Here is a 24387-nt window from a genome sequence, read left to right on the forward strand (position 1 = left end):
ATTCTGCAGAGCGGCACCTGGTAACATGTGCCCACCTTCCATAAGTATGTTGAAATCTAGAGATGAAAAACTCTGGAAACAGATGAGGTATTACTGGTCAAAGTTCCAACTGTTTTGAAGGTCTGTATAAGGAAAGCTGCAGGAAGATGGGCTTATGAAAACAAACTGCATGTGCACTGTGAGAGCTAAGTCTTGGTTCAGTACCAGGGCTGTGCCTATAGAGTGCATATTTACAATCTTGATCAGGAATGGGTTTTGAATTGGGACACAAACTTTGAAGCATGTGGAATGTAAAATGCGAGATCCTGTTAATCTCAGTTTACACAAAAAGTAGACATTGAATACAAAAACACCAAACTTGGCCCTGAATGTGAGTTCAAGATGCAAATACAGATTCAAAGCAGGACTAGTAAGCCGATACTTGTAAATACCAACCAGTTATTAACACATTTTATAAGATTAACATCTGCGTAACAGCAGATAATATACAAACACCATTAAGTAATCAGCTAGCCCTCGTTTACACACAATAGGATATTAACACACATACTGCAGAAGTTGAGCTTTAATGAACAAACTCTCAAGGTTCAAAATTACATTGGAAACTGTTTAATCCTGAACTACTTTGAGCCAGCTCTGATATACCAGGACTGGGCAAGGAGGTGGAGGGGCTAATGCAATTTTAAACTAGTTTATCTGTACTGCAAGCAGGTGAAGACTGCAATTTCCATCCTCTGTATGACTGACTCCTCACTCACAACATCACACCACTTTTCAAAGCATGATCCTCCAAATAGTATTTTTTTTGACCTGCTGACTCTCCACACTTGTAAGCTCAGGAGTGAAATGTAGGAACAGGTTTCCTTGCCAGCCAGCTCCTCCCTCTTAATTCTAGTTCCAAGAACATAATGAAACTAACATAGGAAGTTTCTGAAACAAGGAGGAGCACTGAGAACAAGAAAACAAGGTTAGCCAGGAGGACTGTCATTAATTATATAATCCAGCCTTTGGGCAACTGGACATTTAGGGAAAGGGGCTGAGAGAACATTGGAGGCATCAGCCTCTGCAGTATTATGTCATCTGGTCTGCTAGTTACTTAGCAGGTACAGGATTTCCACAAGGGGAAAAAAAAAAACCACCCAAAACCCAACAAATCCTTCTATTCCTAGGACTATCAATCCCCACAACACTTGCAGAAAGAGTGCACAAAAATGAACACATTCTGCTCCCGTTTAAATTGATTTCTTTCCAGGGAGCTAGTTCTCCTGTCTTCTCCCCTCTGCCAGCCTCCCAGCACCAGTGTGCTGTCTGCATAACACCCTTTGGTCAACCATGTTCTAAATTTTGTGCTCTTATTCTTTTCAGTGCATAAGAAGCTTGTTCTCTACCACCCAGGAACACACAGCAACTGCTACTGCTGAAACACGCCAGAAGTGCAAACTATTTTAGGTGGCACTGAAGAATGGAAGAGAGGAAGCGGTACATCACTCTACTTTTCAAAGCAAAATGTTAGCCTCAAACATATTTCAAAAATAATTAGGAGGAGGAGAGTATTTATGATCTCAAATACTCAAAGGCAGAGTCTTGCCAGCAAGCATTTTATTTCCATTTAGGTAGTAAAGCAGGTGTCAAAATGAAGGATGGAACAGAACTGTATTTTTAATTAAGTGAGCAAATTATACTCTGCTTCATTGAAACAGAAGAAAAGTGTCATGAAGAAAAAATGTTCACATAAGAGCACTGGTATTTAAAGGAATCCAGCTTTCCACTGTAAGCAAGAGCAATTGTACTGCTGAGTGGTAATATGGTATTCTTAACATCAGAAAGGGAAAATGGAGGCAGAAAGAATGGGGAAGAGGATGAAACATATATGACTGCTCCCCAAACTAAGTAAATTGTTCGGATACTTGAATGTCATAAGTATACTGTAATCCTTCCTGTCCTGAAGCCTTCACCCCCACTTCTTGCTCTTGCAGCTCCCCAATGCTTCCCACCATCGCATTGCCCAGACACTTCCTCCAGCGCCATCCCTCACCCATTCCATCCTTTCTGAGCCTCCAGTCCTGAACATCTCTCCCTTTTCCAACTTAAGACCTGACAGCTCAGGGTTTCTCTACCTCCTGCCATGTTCCTCCAGCTCTATCTCACAGCCCACAGCTGCTGGTTCCCAGTATTGCCAGTGCTGCTGGCCCCACTGGCCAGCTCCTCAGCACTCCCCACAGACACAAAGTCCTGATCTCTAGCAGACACTGAACAAAATTCAAAGGGTGGACTGTGATTCCCAAGAAATTACCTACATGCAACTCGGAGCATAACCAGGACACAGCTATGGAAAAAGAGATGTACCACAGTCTTTCCCATAGCTGCTAAAATCACAAAACATTAAAACTCCGTTGCTACCTGGTACTGCTGAACACCTTGAAACAAGATCTGGTGAGATTAATTTAGCATCAGAACTGTGTAAATTTTAGGGAAGCTGCTTTCTGACAGGTTTAAGTCCTGGCTGCACTAGCACAGCACAAAAATCAGAGATTCGCACAAAACAGCATGAACAAATGTACCATCTGGGGAAGAAAGAAGTAGGGGGGTTGTGTGAAGAAAATAGCTCCATCATCATTAGGGTTCCCTCAAAAGCACACAGGCCATCCATACCCCACTGCATGACAGAGAGATTTCTCCAGATGAATAAGGGAAACTCCTAGATGTCTGCTAGACTCACCACCTCGTGCTGGATCAGGCCAAGAAAACCACTCCAAGGGAAAACTGTTCAGCCACCGCTCTGAGAACTCAGCAAAGTACAGTCCCCTTGAAAGAAATCAGTAACTGAGGCTCGGAACAGGATTGTGACTTGCCTGAAGCTGACAAGAGTTAAGAAGAGCAGAACTATGACTTGAGAAAACAGCAGCATTCATGGATGTATACACACATAACATTGGTTATGTGTCTGTCTTCTCCTCCAAAGCAATTTCTGTACAACAAAAGCCATTCTTAATATGCAAGATTTAGGGGTAAAACCCCATACCCTTTGCCAGGGCATCCAGCGGTATGGTACTTTTTCAGTATCTAACTTAAGAATACCAATAAACCTGCAGTGACCAGCTCAGGTTCTCCTATTTAAACCCCAATCTAAGCAGATAAGAATTTCTGTATGTACTTCTACACCTCATTCCTTTTTTTCAGTTGCATATAACTCTATTACCTTGTACTTGTATTACCTACAAGTACAACTTGTGCATCATCTGGCTTCTAAGTGAAGTTCCTGGTTTTAACTCAGTGTCCATGAAACATCTGTATTGATGTTCACTAGAAAAATGTGACTGAAACAGACCTGAGATAGACCTGCAACTTGTAGTTGGGGACCAGGTTTACCAGTGGTTTTAGTCCAACTATAACATGTTATAATGCAGCAGCCAGATTCAAATTTCAGTTCAGTAGGGTTACATTTGATTTAGAGTGACGTGGAATCCAAGTGAGGCTCCAAGACTTTCCCTTTATCAGAAAACACAACATCATATTTACATTACTGGCTGCACTGGTGCTTTATTGGGCTCTCCAACCTTGCTTTATTCACAGCACACAGTGGTCTACAGAGATGGACAGCAATTAGGAAGCCAAGTGATCTGCCTTGGGATATGACTATTAAATAACTACTAAGCAGCCATGACTGCCTGAAATCCTGTTAGCAGCAATGCATGCCTGACCATATTATCATAACATTTTGAAGGCTCTGCTATAAAATACCACTCTTTCTGGCTTCTGTGGATTCAACTAGATACATTTCATTTGGAAACATCCTTAAAAAAACAGAAAAGTAAACATCCAAACACACACAATTCATATGCAGCAAATTGCACTATTCGACTAACTGCAGTCTTTACTTGTGTATCTGCCATGATTACTGCTAAAATACTCAAACATTTCACTATAAGAAAGACTTTGTAGATTATAGCAAGATTGTGGTTAATTTTTTGGACAAGTTTTCCATTTTTGGGACAGCTGGCTCCATACAGAAATACCTAGACAACACTTCAGGGCTTGTATTTGGATAGAAGACAAAAAAAACAGATGACTCCACTATTTTTTCTTTCACTGCAAGACTGTTCTTTTCTCACCACCTGCACCATTTGAATTACATGCCTAAAAAATACACATGCACACTTCAAAATACAAGCTCAACGTCCACAGCTTCTCAGTCCACGCTGGTGGTATTGCTTCAACTCTGTTTACAGTGTGATTCAGTCATTTTCACAGCAATGAACTATGATGGCATGAAGCAAGCATCTGTGTCATCAATGAGAGAACAAAGGAGGCCAGTTAAAGTTCAGAAGGAACAATACAAAACTTTCCTACAGAGACAGACCTTAATACCTCTGTACTTACTGAAGAAAACTTTTCTACTTCAATGTTATTTTAAGAGAAACAACGGATTAGGGAGATTTAAGGAGAAATATTTACACACATACACGCTATGCATAATCACATATTTGTGGCATAAACATCAACTGACTCTGTACAGCTCTGCTCACCCATCTGACTGCTGTGACTGCAGAATAATTTCTCAGGTGTCCTCAAAGGGCTATTGTTGAAACAAAGTTAGTCATGGTACTGCCTAGCACCAAAATCAACTTTGGTCATTACGTAAGGTGGCAGCAATACCACTTGGAAGGCTTGTTTACCAGAGACATTGCACAATGTGAAGTGGAACATGCTTGCCAGATGTGGCTGCAGTTCAAGATGAAAATACCCTTGCAGACTTACCAGGCACAAGGGGTCAGCTATTGCTTCAGTAGCTACAGAAGTACGGGTTCCTGCAAAGCGTAGAGAAGCAACTATCTAACCAACACAGAGCAATGTTACAGCCACTAGTTATGAATGTAGACACTACCTTAGGAAGTGATGGCTTCCAGCTCAATCACATACAGGATTGAAGATTGTGAACAAAACTGTTTTACAAGTGGCAACATCGATGGCTGTGGAAGAGAGCACAGCCATGCCTAGCTTAGCACAAGGCACTCACAAACCTTTTTGATGCGCCATGGCTACACGCAAGCCAGTAGGCACAACTCATCTAATCAGAAGTCATATCATCTGGCCTTAGCTGTTTGTTCTTCTCTCCTGTGCTCCCCTCACTGTTTCAGCCAAGACGACTCCTACCTGCTGCTATCACCACCGTGTAACTTCTGTATGAGAGGTACAGTGAGCTCATTTGTTAAAGTAAGTTCAGCAAGTAATTTTGCCAAATGAACTAGTGTGTGTTAATGCAGCTAGTTAAACAATGTGCTGGGAGACAGCCTCAGGTGAACGGAGTACAGAGCACCACGATCCCATGAGAAACTCCTGAGCAAATATGTACATTTCCAGTAACGTTTGATATTTATTAGGTAGTGCCAAACCACCACGTAGTCACCATTTCTGCTTAACAACCGGCAGATGTTCAAACACAGGCCAAACAAATCCCTTAGGAGTTTTAAGTGAGATTTGTGGAGTTACAGAAAGATTTTAAGTCACAACCCTCACAAATCTGTCAAAAGAAAAATGGTAGGATTACCAAAGACAGCTTTGTCTCCTCTTTTCTTAAGCCACAGAATAAAATAAAGCTATTTTCCTTAAGCTGACAGTGAATGATAAATTGACCAAGGGGTTGCTTAGTTCAGAAAAAAATTTCTCCTTAGACCCCAAGTCACCCACTGCAAATAGGTGTCAAATCTGCAGGTTTGCCCTCACTAATCTGGTCAGGAGTCAAAGGCAGACAAACAGACATCCCTGATGTTGCTGAAGCAGTCTGTATCACTGGTTTCACAACTGTGCCAGGTCAGGTGTCCTGGGCATCAGTTTGACTATTAGCTGTCACAACTCTCAGGTCTAAATTACAACCAACCATACTACCTCTCCCAAAAGCAGTAAGGTTGGAAGCATATCAGCTTTGGTAAAGACTGGACAATTCAATTTAAAAAAGACATACCAGAACGAAGCAAAGACATGCTTATGTCCCAAACCAACAAAAATATTGTTTATGTCTGAATCAGAGTATCCACATTAAAATTAGCATTTATCACAGATGTGCCAAAGAACAGCTGATTACAGGGGCCTGTTGTATTGTGAAGATGGAATAAGCCTTTGCCACAAAGAACATCCACTCTAAATCAGCATTTGTATCTAAATCCCTTCTAAGCCTGGCTCCTTTCCCTTTCCCATGACCTCCAAGATCCAGGTATAATATATTGGTACTTTATTCAGATTACCAAGCTGTAAAAAAAACTAACAAAAAACCAAACCCAACCAACCAAAACCCTAATGAAAGCATCTCAATGATTAATTATGGGAAATAAATTCTGAACTTCTCAGTTAAAAATAAAAATAAGGATTCACAGATATTTGCCACTCTATGCCAAAAATGTGGCCAGGGCACAACTGAGAATTGCCCACAATTAGAACAGAACTTGACTTCAGAGCAGCCTATTTTAGTTTTTCTCAGTCTGATCAGTTAAAGCTACCAAAATAGTTCAGAAGTTTCAGTAGCTGCTACAAACCCATCAGTAACTCTTTCATGCAAATAGGCAGATGCCAAGAAAAGCCAACAGATGCAAGAGAACTTGCAGCAATGATTCTCTATACCATGTCCACATCCAGTGTACGGGAATCACTTCAGTTTTACTTCTGTAAATCTCAACACCAGAGCAGCCTGAAGCCCAGCACCGGCACTTGCTGCTGAAACTAAGCCTCCCTGCTAACTGGATCACACAACATGTGAGAAACCTTCTGACCCACAATCACCATTCAAGCTGACCAGGCTTACACTTACACTAAAACACCCAGATTTTAGCCATCCACAGGTGCTGCAAGCATGCAGGTGATGCTGGGTCTTAAAAGCTGGGGAGGGAAATACCCTTTCAGCTCTAGTGATATAACTTAAAACCACCTTTCAAATAGATAGGAAGCTGCTTTGCTGACACAAGTTTTAAGAAACCGGGGGAGAGGCAATAAGGAAAAATCTGTCTCTCTCTTGCAGCCAAGTAGATTTTGAAAATGAGAAAGAACCAGGCCTTCCGGAAATACAAACTGATTTAGTAGTTCTGTAGGAGGGCTGGTGCCTCGTGACATGCACTGAACAGACCTGTATTGAAGGCTCCAATCTGGAAGCTGAAAACTTGGTTCCTTACCAACATCACAGCAGGACTGAAGAGATTAGTGTGCATGAAATGCTTTGAAAAATTAAAATCACTAGGTAAGTACTAAGTATTATTACAATCCTAATGATACTTAGGACAGAATAACTATTATTCACTTGAAGTTACTGTAAAATATTATTTTATTTATGAATTAAATGCATTTTATATTAACAAAGGGAACCACTGATAAGCTGAGAAAACAGAAGTCCTCCAGACAAAAAAAATCCCAAGGTACAGTACAAAAAAGTACAAGTAACAAAATGAGCTACTTCCATATCTGATACAAACCAGTATACCTCAGACTCTGACCCATGGAAACTTCCAAGAAATATGTTCAAGCACTTTGGGTTCTTCAGTCTGGCCAAATATGAACCCCTAAGTGTAGGCTTTAAGGAACCTGGCCTAGTGGAGGGTGTCCCTGCCCATGGCAGGCAGGTTGGAACTAGATAGTCTTCGAGGTCCCTTCCAACCCAAACCATTCTGTTTCTATGAAGAATAGGGACTCTTCTGGTCATGAGCTGTTTTCATTACTTATCATTTGTGTCTGTACCTTCTCCAGATAGGACTCTGGCAACCTATTCCTCCTAGAGCTATCCTGTGTGGAAACAGAGCTCAAGTCCCAGACTTCCACCTCTTTACAACTGATGCTAGCTGTCAATGTCCTGCCACTCTAAAATATTAAAAATAAAAGCTCTAAGTGAGGGGAGGATTCAACAGAAAAAGAACTTGCCTTCCCAAATGCTCTAGCACAGCAGTTAAGGTCAGTGATTTCTTCAGACGCATTAGCAACACAGCCCTGTGAAATTCGTGGCCTCCAGAAGAACACAATGCCTCTCCACTCTGAACCTCTGAATTTTGGACTCTATAAGGTGTAGGAGCAATTTTGAAAGTTTCTTAACAATCCAGCCCTCTAATTATAGACACTAACACCCACTTTAAAGTGTGTGCTGAAATGTACCTGTCAAGGAGAACATCCAGTTGAAGTCTCTGAAAGAAAAACCTTTTATTTTACATGATGGAAAACATTACCCCTTCATTCACAAACTTACTACAGGTGCTAACCTTTTTCTCCAATAGCGTTGTATTGTATGTTCTACAGTTGTCAGGAAGTAACTGTACACTTTAAATGTATGCATCATACTTTACCTACAACAGTAACATTTTCCAATCTCAGAGGATTTTGTTCCACTGACTGCACAATGAACAGAAACCACAAGAGCTAAGACAGTCCCTAACCTTTACAGAAATTTTGGTCCTGAACTCTGTTCATGCTTCTAAATCAGGAAAGTGGTTTTTTGCACATGACAATAGTTTCTCTGTAGCTTTAAATGTAAATTTCTTGTTATCACGGGCAGTCTTTTAAAAATTCATCTCTGCAGAAAAGCCGACGTTCAGGAAGCTTACATTATTTGCGAAGGTGCTTTGAAGTGTCTATTTCTAATCCTCCCATCTGAATGACAAAGAAGTTATCTGCAATTGCAAATCTTTAAAATGCAGATCTGAACGGATGCCTCTATGTTTTTGTAACTCATTAACACAACTCTGCAACTCAACCCTTATGTCTTTGCACCACTCCAAAGCAAAGCACTAGCGCTGTCTCTTAAGAAGATTACTCTTGGTGAACCAGTGTTTACCCATGTACATTCTGAGACCCAGCAAAAAAATCACATTTTCAAAGACATCTGAAATAACATTTTCTTTATCTGCTATTACAAAGTGACAGCCACAACCCAGGATCCCTTATTGTTCATGTATTGTACAAGTCTGAAAATAGACAGCAATGGGGTTTGCAGCTGGCAGAATGTCTCCAAAGCTGAGAAGAATTTTTCTATCAAATTTTACACAAAAGCAGAAACGAGGCTCTGGGCCCTGGATCCCACATGATCCAGCAGATGCTGTTTCCAGCTTCATCAAGTTTTCATTCAGAAGCAACTGCCTCCATGTTCAATAGTGCCCCATGGATCACATACAAGATCCTGTTAGCCTGTATAAATGAGAGGCCTGATTTAGAATTACAGCAAAAATACAATACACAACTTTTGACTGGGTGAACTAAAAACCTGCATTATCACCATTTCCCCATCATCTCAAAGGGGTGCAAACGTATGGTTCATGATGGTCCTACACGAGAAGCATCAACCAACAGTTTTATCTCCCAATTCCCAAAAATCTTCTTTATTGTAATGTTAATGCTCTAATAGAACCTACGTGAGAAAACTCATCTGTGCGTCTTCCCCATGGCATCTATGAATTTGGAAAGTTCGAAGTCTTTGGTTTAAAAAGAAAACAAATTCACAGTTGCTGTTTCACCTCCACGTGAGTCAAAGGGGTCATTTTCGCTTCTGCTTTGGTATCTGAAATTGACTGCTGTGGCCCACGGGATGCAGGAGCCCCGCAGAAAGGCCAAATCCCACAGCTCATACCTTCTCTAAATGCCAAAACCAAAGGTGGAGGTGCCAACGTTTCCCACCACGGCGTGTGCCTTTTGCCTCACCATAAGGAGCGACCTCCTAAACCTGCTGTGGGAGCCCAGGGACTGGCGGGAGGAGAAGGAGCCCAGTGCCCTCACCCCGACACCCGTGGCCAGGGCCCGTGCACCGCCCACAGCGGTCACCCCCAGGCCCCGCTGCTCCACCCGCCCTGCCCAGGGGAGCTCGAAACTCCTCACACCTCGCTTTGCACAACAGCTTCCAGAGCAACAGCCGCTCGCTGGGCACAGCCTCCCAGCTTCCCACGTCCCTTCCCTGCCCAGACCTACTTCTTCCATCCCTCCTTCCCTCCTCCCTCGGGTTTCACTTCGCCCGCAGCCGGTCACGGGCCCGGCCCACCGCCGCCCGCGCTGCCTGCCCCGGCCGGGGGCGGCGGCCCCGCCGAGGGGCGGGAGAGGCGAGGCCGGGCCGGGCCGGGCCGGGCCCCGCCGCACTCACCTCCTGAAGTCAAAGGGCATGTTGGTAGCGGGCGCCGGGCAGGCTGCGGGCCCCGCCGCCCCCGGCCCCGGCTCTCGCCTCGCTGCCGCCGGCTGCAGGGCCAGGAAGTGACGGGCCCCGCCGCCGCGCAGCACCAGCCCATTGGGTGGCTGGAGCCGGCCGCCGCTTCCGCCGCCGGGTTACGGGCAGCGGCGGGAGCGGCGGCGGGGCCGGGGTTTGCGGCCGGCCCCGGGGCACCCCTCCGGCCGTGCCTGCCCCGCCGGCTCGGCAGCACCCCGCTCCCTCTGCTTTGAAGGGCTCTCTGGATGGCTGCGGTGCCCCGCAGCTCGGAGGGTCCTGCCAGCACCACATGGTGGTCTCCTCACACCCCCTGACCCCTGCCAGCCCCTTCAGCTGGCTCCCTCTGTGCCCACAGCACCCCACGGGTCCTGCCGGTGCCCCATGGGCCTTCTCAGTGCCTGCCCAGGCCCTGAGCCGCGGGGCTGGTGGCCTGCGGGGCTGCCCAGAGGTGACCCAGCCTGGCAGAACAGGCTCAGCACGGTGCTGCTGGCAGTCTGCAGGCACTGCCCGTGTTAGCGAGGTGCGTTGGAGCCTCACAGCTTCTCCTCCGTGATCCCGAGCTGCCTGCAGACACGGGGCTGCCTGGGCCTGCAGGCCAGAGCGTGGCGGCTCACGCAGGTGCGGTGCTTCAGGTTGTGTTGGGCATCTCTTGCGCTCTGAGCATCCCAATAATAACGGCGAATATTTGTGAATGCAACGCAGGCTGTTCTGTCTGGAGACAGTCAAGCTGCAGGGACAGACTGGGGAAAGGTGCGTGCTTCAAAGTGCCCACAAAGGAAGGAAACCTGCACCACTGAAACACACAGCCCTCCCCAGTAGAGGACGAACTCCTTGGTGCCAGCATGACTTGACCACTTGCTCTGGACTGTCTTTCTGCAGCTTTATTGGAGGCCAAGGAATTAAGAAAAAGCTCCCCGTTCTTTAGGTGAGACCTTTCCCCAGTCTTGCCGTTTTGCCTGAATACTTTTGTCTCACTGCGTCCCTTCCACATTTAATGGATTCGCACATGGCTAATCCCACACTGCTCCATACACCACCCTGGCTCCTTCCCTTAATAACATCACCAGCTAATAGCATCAGTCAGGGAGTTTTTGCTGCAGGTAGTGTGACCACTGCTATATTAAGTGCTGTCACTTGCTTATGGTCTATGTTGCATTTCAGTGCAGGAATAAAATACAGCTACCCTTGCCTTTTAAATCTAAAAGCAGGGTAAGAGAAAGAGGGAAATGACAGCAATCTAAATATGCTGTGTGCAGCATACTGCTTTTCTAATTGATTTTGCAGCTTTCTTCCTCTTCCTCTTGCTGTCATCATCTCTGAACTTAGAGACCCATATCTTTCAATTTTTTCCTTTCACCCAGAAACTAGGCCCATACCTGGATAAAAAAGAAATAATTCCAGATTGAAACAAGCAGAGAAAAACTACTGAAGAGTCAGAGCTGTTATTCAGTGCCATAGGCTTTCAAGGGAAGAGATAATAATTGATGCTGGGACTATTGAAAGCTAAACTGGAGGGTGAGATAACAAGGCACAATCCCTCAGAAGCCCCCAGGGAATAGATAAAAATACGTAATTGATTTTTTTAATCTCAGACATCTAAATTATCCAACCACATTGTACAAGCATATTCAGCAGATTGGTAACGAAATCCTGCTGCACTTTGCATTGTGCTCCAAAACTGAACAACCCACTGAAATTAATGAGACAATTCTCATCTGTCATGAGGTCAACCAATTACACAGGCATAGCCAGCGGGTACTATCTGTAGTGGAAAAAACCAAAACAAACCAGTGCCTATCAAGTTGGTTACACAACCAAGTACTCGCCTCGGCTCCTGGCAAGGCCCCGATATCATTAACTATTATTAACTGCCTTGTGCAAACGCATCAGCTCTCTCAGGAGCCAGGAGAGTGCTGAAGTGGTTTACAAAAGCACTTCACTTGTAGGATAGACAAATCTTGAGGTGGCCTTGAAGAGTCATTCCTTTTGCAGGCTCGAGGGTCAAGAACACAACATGGTGAGAGCTCGTGTTGTGAAGATTTTATTTGCAACTAAAAGGTCAAACTCTGAAGAAAGTAATGGGGCTCAGAGTAGTGCCAGGACAGCTTTCCAATTGGGTCTAGCTCACTTACATCCTTGCCAAGGGAAGAAGAAGTTAATGCCCTGAGATAAGACCCTCGTCACAATATTGTTTAATTACATAAGGCTTCTAGTGAGCCTGAGATAAGAACAGGAATTTGTCCCCAGTCCAGCTGGGTGCGGCTGCTTAGATCATGTTGTGTATTAGAATGGGAACTAAAAACACGGGTTTTTTCGTGGTAGTTGTCACATCATTAGAACTGGAATGAGTAAACTGATGCTGACACCCGATTTAAAAGTTAACTCTTTCTCACGTGAGCAGTAAACTAACGCTTTTCTGACAAAGTAGGCCTGAAACTGTCGTTTCTCTTCAACTGCATTAGGAACATTAATTGAGCCAGACTGTTTCTCTGAAATCAATAAGTAAATATTTTCAGAACTCTTTATCAGTGAAGAAACTGAAGCAGAAGGATTAATTGATTCACCTAAGACTACAGAATAAGATCAGCTTCAGCTCTAAAATTAGCAAACAAATCCCTTAATTTCTAATTCTTCTTGCAAAAAAAGAATATTTTCCTCATTCCAGTTCATTTTCTTCTGGATCAATCAGATAATGGGTGACTCTATCTGGATTCCTAAGTAATGCCTCACAGCAACAAAACTGGTACCTTCTTCCTATAAAAAAACAAACAAAAAAAAAACAACAGTGGCCAAAAAGTGCTTTATTTGTATCATCTTTATTCCATAAATTCGTTCATTCAGCTGAAACGTGTTCTGTCCAGGTTTCCTAGGTATTCCTAATTTCCAGCTGATATGCTAATCTTTAGTTTTAGCTTAATAAAGTTTATATTAATCCTTGATAATTTTTATTATCTCTATTTTGCAATCTCAGAATTTCCTTTTCCGCAGAAAAGTGTAACCTTGATTCTTACCTGTTCAGTGTGGTTTTGCATAATATCCTGTAACAGTCATGTATGATTTCCTCTTTTCTTTTGTTTGTGATTCCTTACACACAGCTGAGTTTTGTTAGCCTCTGGCTCGTGCTACAGTTCTTGCATTGGGAACATATGGTAAGTGCTGTGACTGGGTCATGAGCAGCATTGTTTGCTAAAGGTAAAGCTGGGTACATGCAGTCATCGTTGAGGTCAATTAGGTTTTGTTCATCAATTGGGAATGTGCAGTGACTGTTAATGTGCAGTGCTTATCCACTTATGCCCCTGCTGCTGCTGAGGTGTATTTGCTCCCAGCTGGACTGAAGCTTTTTGTTTGGGACATTGTACACCACGACATTTTACCCCTGTGCATTTGTTCACAGGATACGCTTATAGCACTTGTGTCGGGGTGGGTTGGGGACTGAAGTGAGTGCATTGCTTTGCAGGGCGTGTTTACTTGATTATGTGTTGTATTGTGCAGGGTGTGTCGCTGCTGCATGAGGCATTAAACACAAACTGCCGTTCAGGAAAAGGAAGAAACATTTTAGAGAATGAAGAGAAAATGTTATAAAGCATTTAAAAATATAAATAACAGCATGTGAGGAAATCTTTCTGAAAGAACAGGATGTGCAGGTAGGTGAAGAATTCAAATACAAGTGCTGTGCTAAGTATAATCACTAATGAAAGCTCAGCCCTTCCTCTTAGGATTTTAGTAAGCTACACATTGACAGCACTTTCCAAATAATCAAAATAACAACAAAACCCCCTGATCTTTAAGTCTTGTTGCAATGTAGTATGTGTTTATCACATATGTTATGCTGTCTATCCATTACTGTGAGACTGGACTTTAAATGGACAGTAGAATAAATTAGTATCTACTTAACTTCCTAAGGTCCTATTATATTGACTATCTGAGCTTTTTCCTTAAGAAGACATAACAACCACCTCTCCTTTTCCTGCTCAATATGCAGAAGAAATAATCTGATAGACAGATCACAGGGCTGGGTACAGATGCCAGGTGTATGTTTGAGTATGGAGAAAGGGGTCTGTGCAGCCATGTGGCCTCTTCCTTGTCCTGTGCCAGTGGACAAGTGCATTGTTGGGCAATGCTAAGGGGAATCCACCACTCAAAGTCCCTCAAAAATTTAGCCTGTTTTTAATACTGTTTCTCTTTTTTTTTTTTTTGCTTGTTTGCTTTACTTCTGGGTGCCAGGAACTTACTATGGGAAAATCGTAGTGAACAATTTTGTGTTTGGTTTCTTTTTTCGCTGTGGAAAAGAACTTAACAAACAATTTCAGCTCCTATCGCAGGCTTACCTCAAGCTGTCGCAGCATCCCTGTATTGATTAGTGTAGTTCAGGAGACTGCAAACACATGAAACGTCATGGTCAAAGGGAGATGCAAGTTAACAGTTAACCAGAGCAAAGGACTTTGAACACTAAAACAGAGGTGGTAAATGACTTTGAACACTAAAACAGAGTGCCAAATCATAGAATCATAGAATGGTTTGGGTTGGAAAGGACCTTAAGATCATCTAGTTCCAACCCTCCTGCCACAGACAGGGACACCCCGCACTAAACCATGTCACCCAAGACTCCATCCAGCCTGGCTTTGAACACTGCCAGGGATGGAGCATTCACAACTTCCTTGGGCAACCCATTCCAGTGCCTCACCACCCTCACAGTAAAGAACTTCTTCCTTATATCTAACCTAAACTTACCCTGTTTACGTTTGAATCCATTACCTCTTGTCCTATCACTACAGTCCCTAATGAAGAGTCCCTCCCCAGCACCCTTATAGGCCCCCTTCGGATACTGGAAGGCTGCTATGAGGTCTCCACGCAGCCTTCTCTTCTCCAGGCTGAACAGCCCCAACTTCCTCAGCCTGTCTTCATATGGGAGATGCTCCAGCCCTCTTATCATCCTCGTGGCCCTCCTCTGGACTTGCTCCAACAGCTCCATGTCGTTTTTACGTTGAGGACACCAGAACTGTACACAAGACTCCAAGTGAGGTCTCATGAGAGCAGAGTAGAGGGGCAGGATCACCTCCTTTGACCTGCTGGTCACGCTTCTTTTGATGCAGCCCAGGATACGGTTGGCTTTCTGGGCTGCAAGCGCACACTGCCGGCTCATGTTAAGCTTCTCGTCAACCAACACCCCCAAGTCCTTCTCCGCAGGGCTGCTCTGAATCTCTTCTCCACCCAACCTGTAGCTGTGCCTGGGATTGCCCCAACCCAGGTGTAGGACCTTGCACTTGGCTTGGTTAAACTTCATAAGGTTGGCATCAGCCCACCTCACAAGCGTGTCAAGGTCCCTCTGGATGACATCCCTTCCCTCCAGCGTATCAACCGAACCACACAGCTTGGTGTCGTCGGCAAACTTGCTGAGGGCGCACTCAATCCCTCTGTCCATGTCACCAAGAAAGATGTTGAACAGGACCAGTCCCAACACTGATCCCTGAGGGACACCACTCGTTACAGGTTTCCAACTGGACATCGAGCCATTTACCACAACTCTTTGCATGCGGCCATCAAGCCAGTTCTTTATCCACTGAGTGGTCTGTCTATCAAATTGATGTCTCTCCAATTTAGAGACAAGGATGTCATGCGGGACAGTGTCGAACGCTTTGCATGAGTCCAGCTGGATAACATCAACTGCTCTGCCCCTGTCCATCAGTTCCATAGCCCCATCATAGAATCTCAAAGAGATTTGGGATTAGCAGCAAAGAAGAGTTGATTCTCTAGGGGGTAGTGCTCTCCAGTGAGTTAAATGCCTAAGTAAGTTCCCTGTACACTGGAGAGGAATAGTTAGGGACTTAAGGACTTGAAGTGCCCTTAGCTAGTACATCAAGTGGCAACATGCCTGCGTCAGCCAGTAGGAAGTACTTAGGAGAAGGGGACTTCTGAATGTCTCACTGTGAAACTCATACAGGGCCAAAAAGTGTTTGCTTATGGGTTTAAGTAACACATTTGTCATGGACACCTGAATTAGTCTTCTCAGTGAAAATATGCCTGAGAGATGAGCCACCTCTCTAAATACTCACCAAGCGCTGAAGAGCACTGCCCTGAAAGCCAGTTCTAGACATTCGAACAGAAAGGTCTTTTGCTGTGAGAAACTTTATGGTGTTTAGGGGAAGGGAGGAAAATGTGCTTTGCCCAACTTCCAAAAGCTGAGCCATAGTGTGACCAGGAGCGCAAGATTTCTTGTGCCAGAATAGGGTGGCCGGTTAGGGCTCCTAGCTGGGAAACAGTGGCAATATTGGGACTGGGATACTGGTGAAGAGGTGTATGATTTAATAATGCCCATAAGCACATAAGCACCCCTGAGAGTTCTATTCTGCTGCGCACTTTGACTCCTACTTAGTCACACACAGCATGCCTAGGAAATTAGGTACTTAGGGCATTACCAACAACCCCTCCACCTGATCGATAGACTTAGGCAAGAACTAGATGACAGAATTCAGCCCACCCAGAGTAGTGGGGCTGCTGGGCACAAAAAGGCACCAGAGCTTTTGGCACCTAAAGAAGCTTTTGCCAGAAACTGTAGGCGCTTACAGCTTACAGCATCTGATGTAGCTGAGGAGGGGAGGCAGAGCTTTCCTGGGTTGCTCTCATGAGCACAGGCGCCAGCAGTCTGCATGAGTTGCACTTTGGTGCCTGAGTGCTGTTTTGGATCTCTCCCAGAGACCTTGCATCGGCATGCTCTCAGTGGCCAGTCAGTGTGAAAGCTCAGCAGGGGCTAGGGATGGTAAGTGGCTGGCTTGCTGCATCAAGAATGACCTAGGCTTCTTCCTAGGTATGAGCTGTGGAAGCCAGCTCCAGCATCCAAATGCCAAGCCAGGCTGTGCCCAGCTTTCTCTCTAGCAGGAGAGAATGCTATCTTGTGACCAGCAATACACAGCAACCAGCATTTTTGAACAGAATAAATATGGGAGGATTCAACAGCATTGGATCATCACGAAGGCCCTCAGGCAATAAACAAGTCAACCAAACCAAAATCTTGACAAGGAGGAATTGCTCAAAGAAGTTGCTGGAATCTTTTGTTGGAAGACTTGCCAAATCTTGCTGCAGCAATGTGTGGGCAGCGACTCATGCTACTGCAGGTTCTCACCCATCATTTGACCCATTGGAACAGGCCATGTGCGTGAGATGTTGAATAGCACTTCACCTATTTACTTTTGGCATGCTCGTCTGTGCTGCCGTATCAGCTTTCTCAGTGGTTTCCTCTAGATATTGTGTGGTGTTCAGGGAGCTGAGTAAACCCAGTGGGATATTTCAGACAAGATATGCATAGTATTTTTTAATCTTTTTCATAGTAAGGATATGGATTTTTGATTGCTGCTTCTGCAATTTGCTAGCAGGCTGCCTCTTCTGCAAATGACACTTGTGTTTCCATCATTCTCACTTGGTCGCTTGACAGTCCTGTCATGGGCAGTGGATTGGGGAGGCTTTCTGAGTGCTAAGGAATCTGTAGCAGAAGTCAGGGCATGACTAGGGAAAATCTGTTATGAAGAGGTTTTATTAGCCCTCTAATGAATGAAGCCAGAGGTTGTTGTCTCTGGCCTTGTGTTGGTTTCATCTGGAGCCCATGGACTCAGCCTTTCTGAAGTGTCATTGTTAAGGTATAATTTTTCAGTATCCGGCCTCTGATTTGGAGTGGGGTTAGTTTTGGGTGGTCAACTTCAGTTGACTTGTGATCCACTCTAGAATCTATCCTTGTTGCTGACTTCATCAGTCTGACATTTGGCCAAACAGACTCCAAACTGGTGATTATCTCAAAGTGTTGGCTCTAGCATATATGAGATGGAGATGGAGAGGGAGTGCTGTAAATACACAGAACACACAAAGAAGCCTGGAAAGATACAAAAGAATGAAGAGAGTAGCTACTTGATGCCCAGCAGAAGGGAGTTGGGAAGAAATGAAAGCAGGTATGCAGGCAGGCTTGTGCAGGAACTTAGAGATGAGGAGAAGAGGTTTCAGCCTATGGCAGAGGCTAAGAGGAGATGTATCTGGGGAACTGATTCATCCAAACAAAGCTCAAGTGAAAGGTCCCTTTCAGATGACAATGTGCATCACCAGAAATCACTAACCAAAATCACTTGAACAAAGCAACAGATAAACACTTGAGAAAACTCCCCCTGCCCTTAGAGGAAGCCAGGCCAGTCTCCAGACTTCATCCTCACCAGAGAAGCCCCCTTTCACCCTGTCTCCTATGAGGCCACTTCATGGTTTCTTGCTCAAGCTTGTCTCAGAAGAAAGAGCAAAATGCTGCCTGCCCTCCTCATGCTGTGATGATAAGCCTACAGTGGCGTAAGGCAGGGTTTATTTTAATTGGACTTTTAAACTTTTTTCCTGGCACTTTAAAGTTTATGAACGGAAAGGATCAGTGTGACTCAGAGACTGGGCTACTTCCAAACATTAATCTTAGCTGCCATATGTTAATGTAGTTTGGCTCTGCTGCATCCTATGGTCTAAAGTCAGATGTCTGTACCCTTTCATCTCTGGTGTCAGAGACATGGGCAGATTGTGATTGCCTGATGTGCAATCTACAGGCGTTTGATGAGACTCTATGAGTAAGAAGGCCCAGAAAACATTCATATTCTGTTCTCTCGAAATTCATATTTTATCATTCTGCAGTGTTGTTTGCCAAAATGATAATGCCCAGGACAATTCTTTGGCCTGTGCTGACTGAAGTCTACCTCCAGGTTTTGTTTATCACAGTATTGAGCCCAAGGTAATAAAACTTAGCGTATTAGGTTGGGTGCAGTGGTACAATATTTAGCCCCTTCCCTTTTGGTTGGCTTCGTAGTACGGGTATAACAAACACATAAACAAAGATGACTGTCCTGTTCATCATGATTTTTCCAGCACTGAAACATGAGTCTCTCATCATTTGTGTTTCACTCTATTCCATTCTCTTTCCCAAATGTTTTCATTCTGCGGTAACTGTTTTCAGATTTTATCCAGTCTTTGAGGGTGTACACTCACACTATTTGGTGTTTCCCTGCCCCTTCCTCATCTTCTTACTCACATACTTTCTTCCCTGAAATCGTCATGGGAACAACCCTATGCGAAAAAAAAAAGAAGTTTCCAATTCAACTTATTTCAATGGAATTTCCCTGCTGCCTTTTTTCCATATCAGTGGATGTTTTTTGCTAGCAACAATAGTGTGAACAGCGTCAGGAAGATGAAACCTTTACATGAAAACATTACAAGGGCATTTGCAAAGGCTAACATTAGCGTAATGAAACTAATTTTCCTAGATTCCCTCTCAAACCTCTGTGCAGGGAAAGGTTTCCTCCAGAGGCAATTTAGAGCAGTAACCTCATTCCATAGAGAGGATATCCAGAGAGATTAACTCCTTAAGCCTAAAACTTGAAAGATTAAAAAGATTGAAATCCATTCTCATCTTCAGGGGAGTTACAGCAGACATACACCTAGTCCTGCTGTTGTAGATGTGTTGGCCTTGTGTGCTGACATAGAGAAAGATGTTCTCGATTGGGTAACTGGTTTATTGTACAGGACAACATCCCTCAGTTCTCTTCCAGCTCTACAGCCAATTTTCTAAGCAGTTCTGATCAGGGAGCAGCTTTCTGCATGAGAAATTATGTAAGTCATTATGTTAATTAATATAAGACTTTTCTCCAGGAGGACAGAGATTTGATGGGCAGCTGATGGACGTTCACCTCCAGCAAAGGTTTAAAGTTGAGGTGTTGGTTTGTAATAATGGGGGTTAATGATTAATGAATAGATCCCTTCCGCTGTGCAAGAAGCTAGACACGCAGCTTTCCCGCACTGCAGGGAAATTTTATGTGCACATTTTACATTGCTCTATTTCCCCATGGCAGGTGCTGGAACATCCAGGCCAATGTTTCTGAGCGTATGACTGATGAACAGTACAGTTACGTTCACTTGCCGTCCAGAGACTCGTCAGTGACAAGTTAGAGCCATAGAAGATAGAGATGACTCAATACTGGAGCTTTATGTAAATGAGGAACCTCTTCTGTTGCGTCCCATTGTACCAATGAGGCCACGTAAAGTTCACGTCAGTGACGTTGCGTTCCCATGTCCCCTCTGTCTTTGTGGCAGGGAAATGGGGTAACATAGGTGTGGTTCCCCCAGAATGGGCAATACGTTGAAACTGGTAGTCAATCTGAATGTGAACCCCTGGAACTGAAGATTCCTTCCCAGCAGCAATGCCTGCAGAAAATTTGCTGTTGCCTTTTGCTGTCAATTGCAAAAGTGATTGAGCCTCTTGTCGCTGACTGTAAATTCTGAGGGGGAGCCAGATAAGGGGGAAGTACTGAATTTAAGCGAAGCGTGTTCTCCCTGGGAATCTAGCAGTTTTAGTAAGAGCTGTGGGTCATCTGTGACAGAGCTACTAAACTCATTTAGCTTATCCAAAGCATGAGAAAAAGTCCTGCTGCTAAATGGCATAATACTGCATGCCCTCTCCTGATGGCCTTGTGTAGGCAGCGTATCCTAGGCAAGAGCAATGAGGAGGAGTGAAAGCGTGAAAAAGCAGTACAGCTGAATTGTGTCTATCCAAAGCCACAGATATTATTCCAGGTAGAGGGCCAAATTCTCTGACTCACCCACACAAAAATCACACTGAAGTTTACTGAAGACAATGGAATTAATCTAGTGTAAGACTAATAGGAGAGAGAAGAACGCTAACCTCCAAAATGTTGACCTCCTCAGCTGTCTTGTTTCTAGGGTGCCATGACTCATGTGTATGTATATTGCTAGCAGATGTAGCATAGTCTGACTACTGCAGATGACTCCAGAGAGCCAACAGGTATGAAAAAGTTGACAAACTAGAAAAGATTTGTCTTGCATTAGATATGTTTTTTAAAATCAGAAGAGGTAATTGACATCAGTGGGAGTTTCACTTGAGCAAGGACTTAAGAGCTGAAATGAGAGATGAAAAAAAAATCTACCTTGCTAGCCCAGAGCTCACAGAAGAGTGACTCCCTATATTTATTCTGTGTAATTCTGTTCAAACAGATGCAAGTAACTTCCCTCAAATCATTTCAGAGCCCATATAACTTTTCTTCTCAGTATTCAGCACCTTTCTTTTTATATATGATTCTGTTCCTTTATCTGTAAATATTATCTGACTGAAACACTATACAAATTCTGTTCTCATCCATTACAGTCATTCTAATTTGATAATGCTCAGTACATTTAGTTTATTTACCTTTGTCTCATTTTTTCCTTTTCTAATTGATTCAGACATCCATCTGTGGCAACCTGTCCTACCTATTTTAACCCTACTCTTGTTAGTATTGCAGCTACAGAATTAATGTGTGCTTTGACTTCCTAAGAACTCTGCGGTAAACTTTCCAGACAGGGTACATTTATACAACTCTCATTTCTCATTGAGTTTAAAGGTCAGCCTTATGATGCTAGGAGTTCCTCCATGAGCTAAGTCCTTCATATATTTTTGCTCTTTTCATCGCCAGTTCCACTCTATCGCACAATATAATGGCTGATAATTATGCTCTTTTCAATGGTGTATCTCCTGGTCCATTGAAGGTAGGACTTTTTTCTCAGTAGAAAGCTGACTCATAAGGTATGCTGCTTTCTATCCTTAGAAAAAGTGAGTCATTAATGGATTTTTCATTATACATTTAAGTACCATAGACCGAAATTTTGTCCTCCCAGCCTAGTCCTGAGGTAGTGTTTGGGAGTCTTTTTGATTTCGTATTTTAGTTATGTCTCAGTGAAGCTCCGTAAGATACAATAGACACTCTACAAGGAGCTGTTTTGTATTATATGCTATGAGTATTCCTATTAACTTGAGCAGTGCCATGGTTTCACTCTTTATGTGCTGTGTGCTTCCCTAGCTAAAAACCCCACAAAACTCCCTTTACACCTGCATTATGATATGCTCAGCTTCTGTTTTCACCCAACACAAAGAGTTCACAGTTGTTTTTCAGAGCTGTATGAAAACTGAGAAGGCTGGGACATAACTAAAATATTATGAATCCCATTGGTACTATTGCATTAATAGAAATAGCCCTTTTGTTTTTTCAACACTGATTTGGTCATCTTTCAGTCAGTGAAGCTTCACCAGTTCTCATGATGGCCCATGACAGACACCAAAATGCTCTTATTTCTGTTTTATAAACAGAAATCAAGGTTGGGTGAGATTAAGTTGTGATAGGGAGGCAATGGAAATATTGTGGATGGAACCCAGGGGTCCTGTACATCTTATTTTTCCAATGCAACAATATTTTGTAGAAATATTTTGCTATATTTACAGTCACTGCTATTTAACTTTGAGTGATGTCAGTGTGAATGAGCATCTGGCAGAATCTGTGAGAGTTGCAACACGGTCTGTAATTCACAGGGGGGTACCAGCTTTTGCCTGTCCATACTGTATTCTGTTAAACTAGCTTCGCAGGGTATTTTGAGGGGGGAGGTATGAATTTCTGGTACTGACAGGAGCTGCTATTTAAAACTGTATGTTGAAGATGTAAAAGGGATGCTGTTAGGGTGGTTACTTTGTTCTTCATTACACAAAAGTGGATATGCTGCAATGACAAGTTTGTAAATCATAGCTAGTTCCGTTCTCACACCACCCAATAACCTCACAATCTCTCTGTCAACTTCCTGAAGACCTTGGGAAGCTATAATTTGTGATAAAAATGGGAGTTAAAATGTTACATGTATATCAAAGCTGAAAATTTGTGGCTGGCTGACCTTTTCATTTTGAGCAAATGCACTCATTTCCTTTACATTGCTTACCGTTTCCTTCTGAAGTTTGGCATAATAGGAAATCCTCCATGATTGTTCTCCTTAATCAGTGGCTCCATTGTGCCGGCTTCTGTTCCTTTCAGCGAGCAGGATCTCACCGTGCTCCTAATGGGGCATCACTGTCTCTGCTGTCAAGCATCAGTGCCCTAGAAACTCAGACGTTTCATTCAGCAGCCATGGATGAGCAAATACCATGGGCGGTGTGTGCTACATTCAGTGTGCTGTCAGAATAAGGAAACAGCCCCCTGATTTTTGGTTTAGAAGAAAAAAACCAAGCACTCACTGGATTTTACAGTGATATTTCCCGGTGTTTGTGGTTAGGCTTAGATGAATAATGAAAATGAAGAGTTGGTAAATTTAAATTTAGCTTTCTTTCCGTATGTGGGCTAATATCATTTGTTGTCATGTCACTGCTAATATTTGCATAGTCATCTGACAGTTGTAAAGAAATATATTCTGGAATGCCTACCCCTTATGACTAGCACATCATTTTTCATCTTCTGATTTATTTCTCTTTGTCATCCAGTCAAGTGACAAGAGTTCCATGTTGTGACGGTACACCACAAACTGCAGATGGTGTAGCATTTGTACACATGCCTCTTGCTAGAAATTAGGCAAGTATTTAGAAATAAAAGGTATATTGGCAATAGCTTAAAATAATTTGTGAAGTAAAAGAAAGGCTAAAGTTGCCAAAAAAGAGTATTTGTATTGGTAACCTCTACCTGGTAAAGCATAACATAAACAAAAACATAGTGACGGGCCAGTGCTCAGGAAGAGCTGATGTTTCACCAAGTCTTATCTTTTGCTTCCTGTTCCAGCACAGAGGTGCTGACATCATGTTCCTGCACATGCAATATGCAAAAAGCTCAGGGTTTGTAATTCAGTGTTGCCAAATAAACAATTTTTGCTTGTTGCTATTAATGTTCTGCTGTTCTGCTTTTCTCCAATAAAGTTGATGTCTGTGGGGAGCCAGGTAGTCAGTCAGACTCTGCAGACATCTCACACTACATCCAGTTTTTTGCCTTCCTATCATATGGCTTTCAAGTGCAGCTTGCAATAAAGATAGAACAGTGTTCGGAGGGCTTTAGTCAGCGTGCAACCCATTCCTTATGCAGAAAGTTCCCAGAGAAGACTGAGGGGGCTTGTATGACAGTATGGTTAACAAAAATGGTGTAACAACCCCAGGGTACGGCTTTGTGCATTTATACTGGAGTCAAATCTCTAGGGAAATGAGGTTAGTTGCAGCGATGATGATAATAATAAATAATGCACACTCCCCTTGGATCTTGGCTGACTATCAAGACAGACTTCCTGATGATGAGATGCATATGTCTGTCTCCAGTCTCTTCAAGGTATCTGCAAGGCACCATTTTTTGCAATTACAGAGGGCTGCCGATGAGAACATGCACCATAAGAAGCAATACAGGAGCACTGGTCCCAGACTTCTGTCTCTGATTTCC

The 24387-nt window shown here is 43.5% G+C and overlaps 1 protein-coding gene across 1 annotated transcript in view; it reads right to left on the reverse strand.

Annotated features, from left to right (window-relative positions):
• The window catches only part of ERGIC1 (endoplasmic reticulum-golgi intermediate compartment 1), a 59225-nt gene extending 48992 nt beyond the window's left edge, over positions 1-10233 (reverse strand). Inside the window, exon 1 of the mRNA XM_030505199.1 lies at positions 10097-10233. Coding sequence (XP_030361059.1) covers positions 10097-10116 — 20 coding nt within the window. The 5' untranslated portion in view covers positions 10117-10233. The remainder of the gene's footprint in view (positions 1-10096) is intronic.
• Between the last annotated feature and the right edge of the window lie 14154 nt (positions 10234-24387).

The sequence above is a fragment of the Strigops habroptila genome, chromosome 12, assembly GCF_004027225.2.
Source record: "Strigops habroptila isolate Jane chromosome 12, bStrHab1.2.pri, whole genome shotgun sequence".
In the NCBI taxonomy this organism is placed as follows: Eukaryota; Metazoa; Chordata; class Aves; order Psittaciformes; family Psittacidae; genus Strigops; species Strigops habroptila.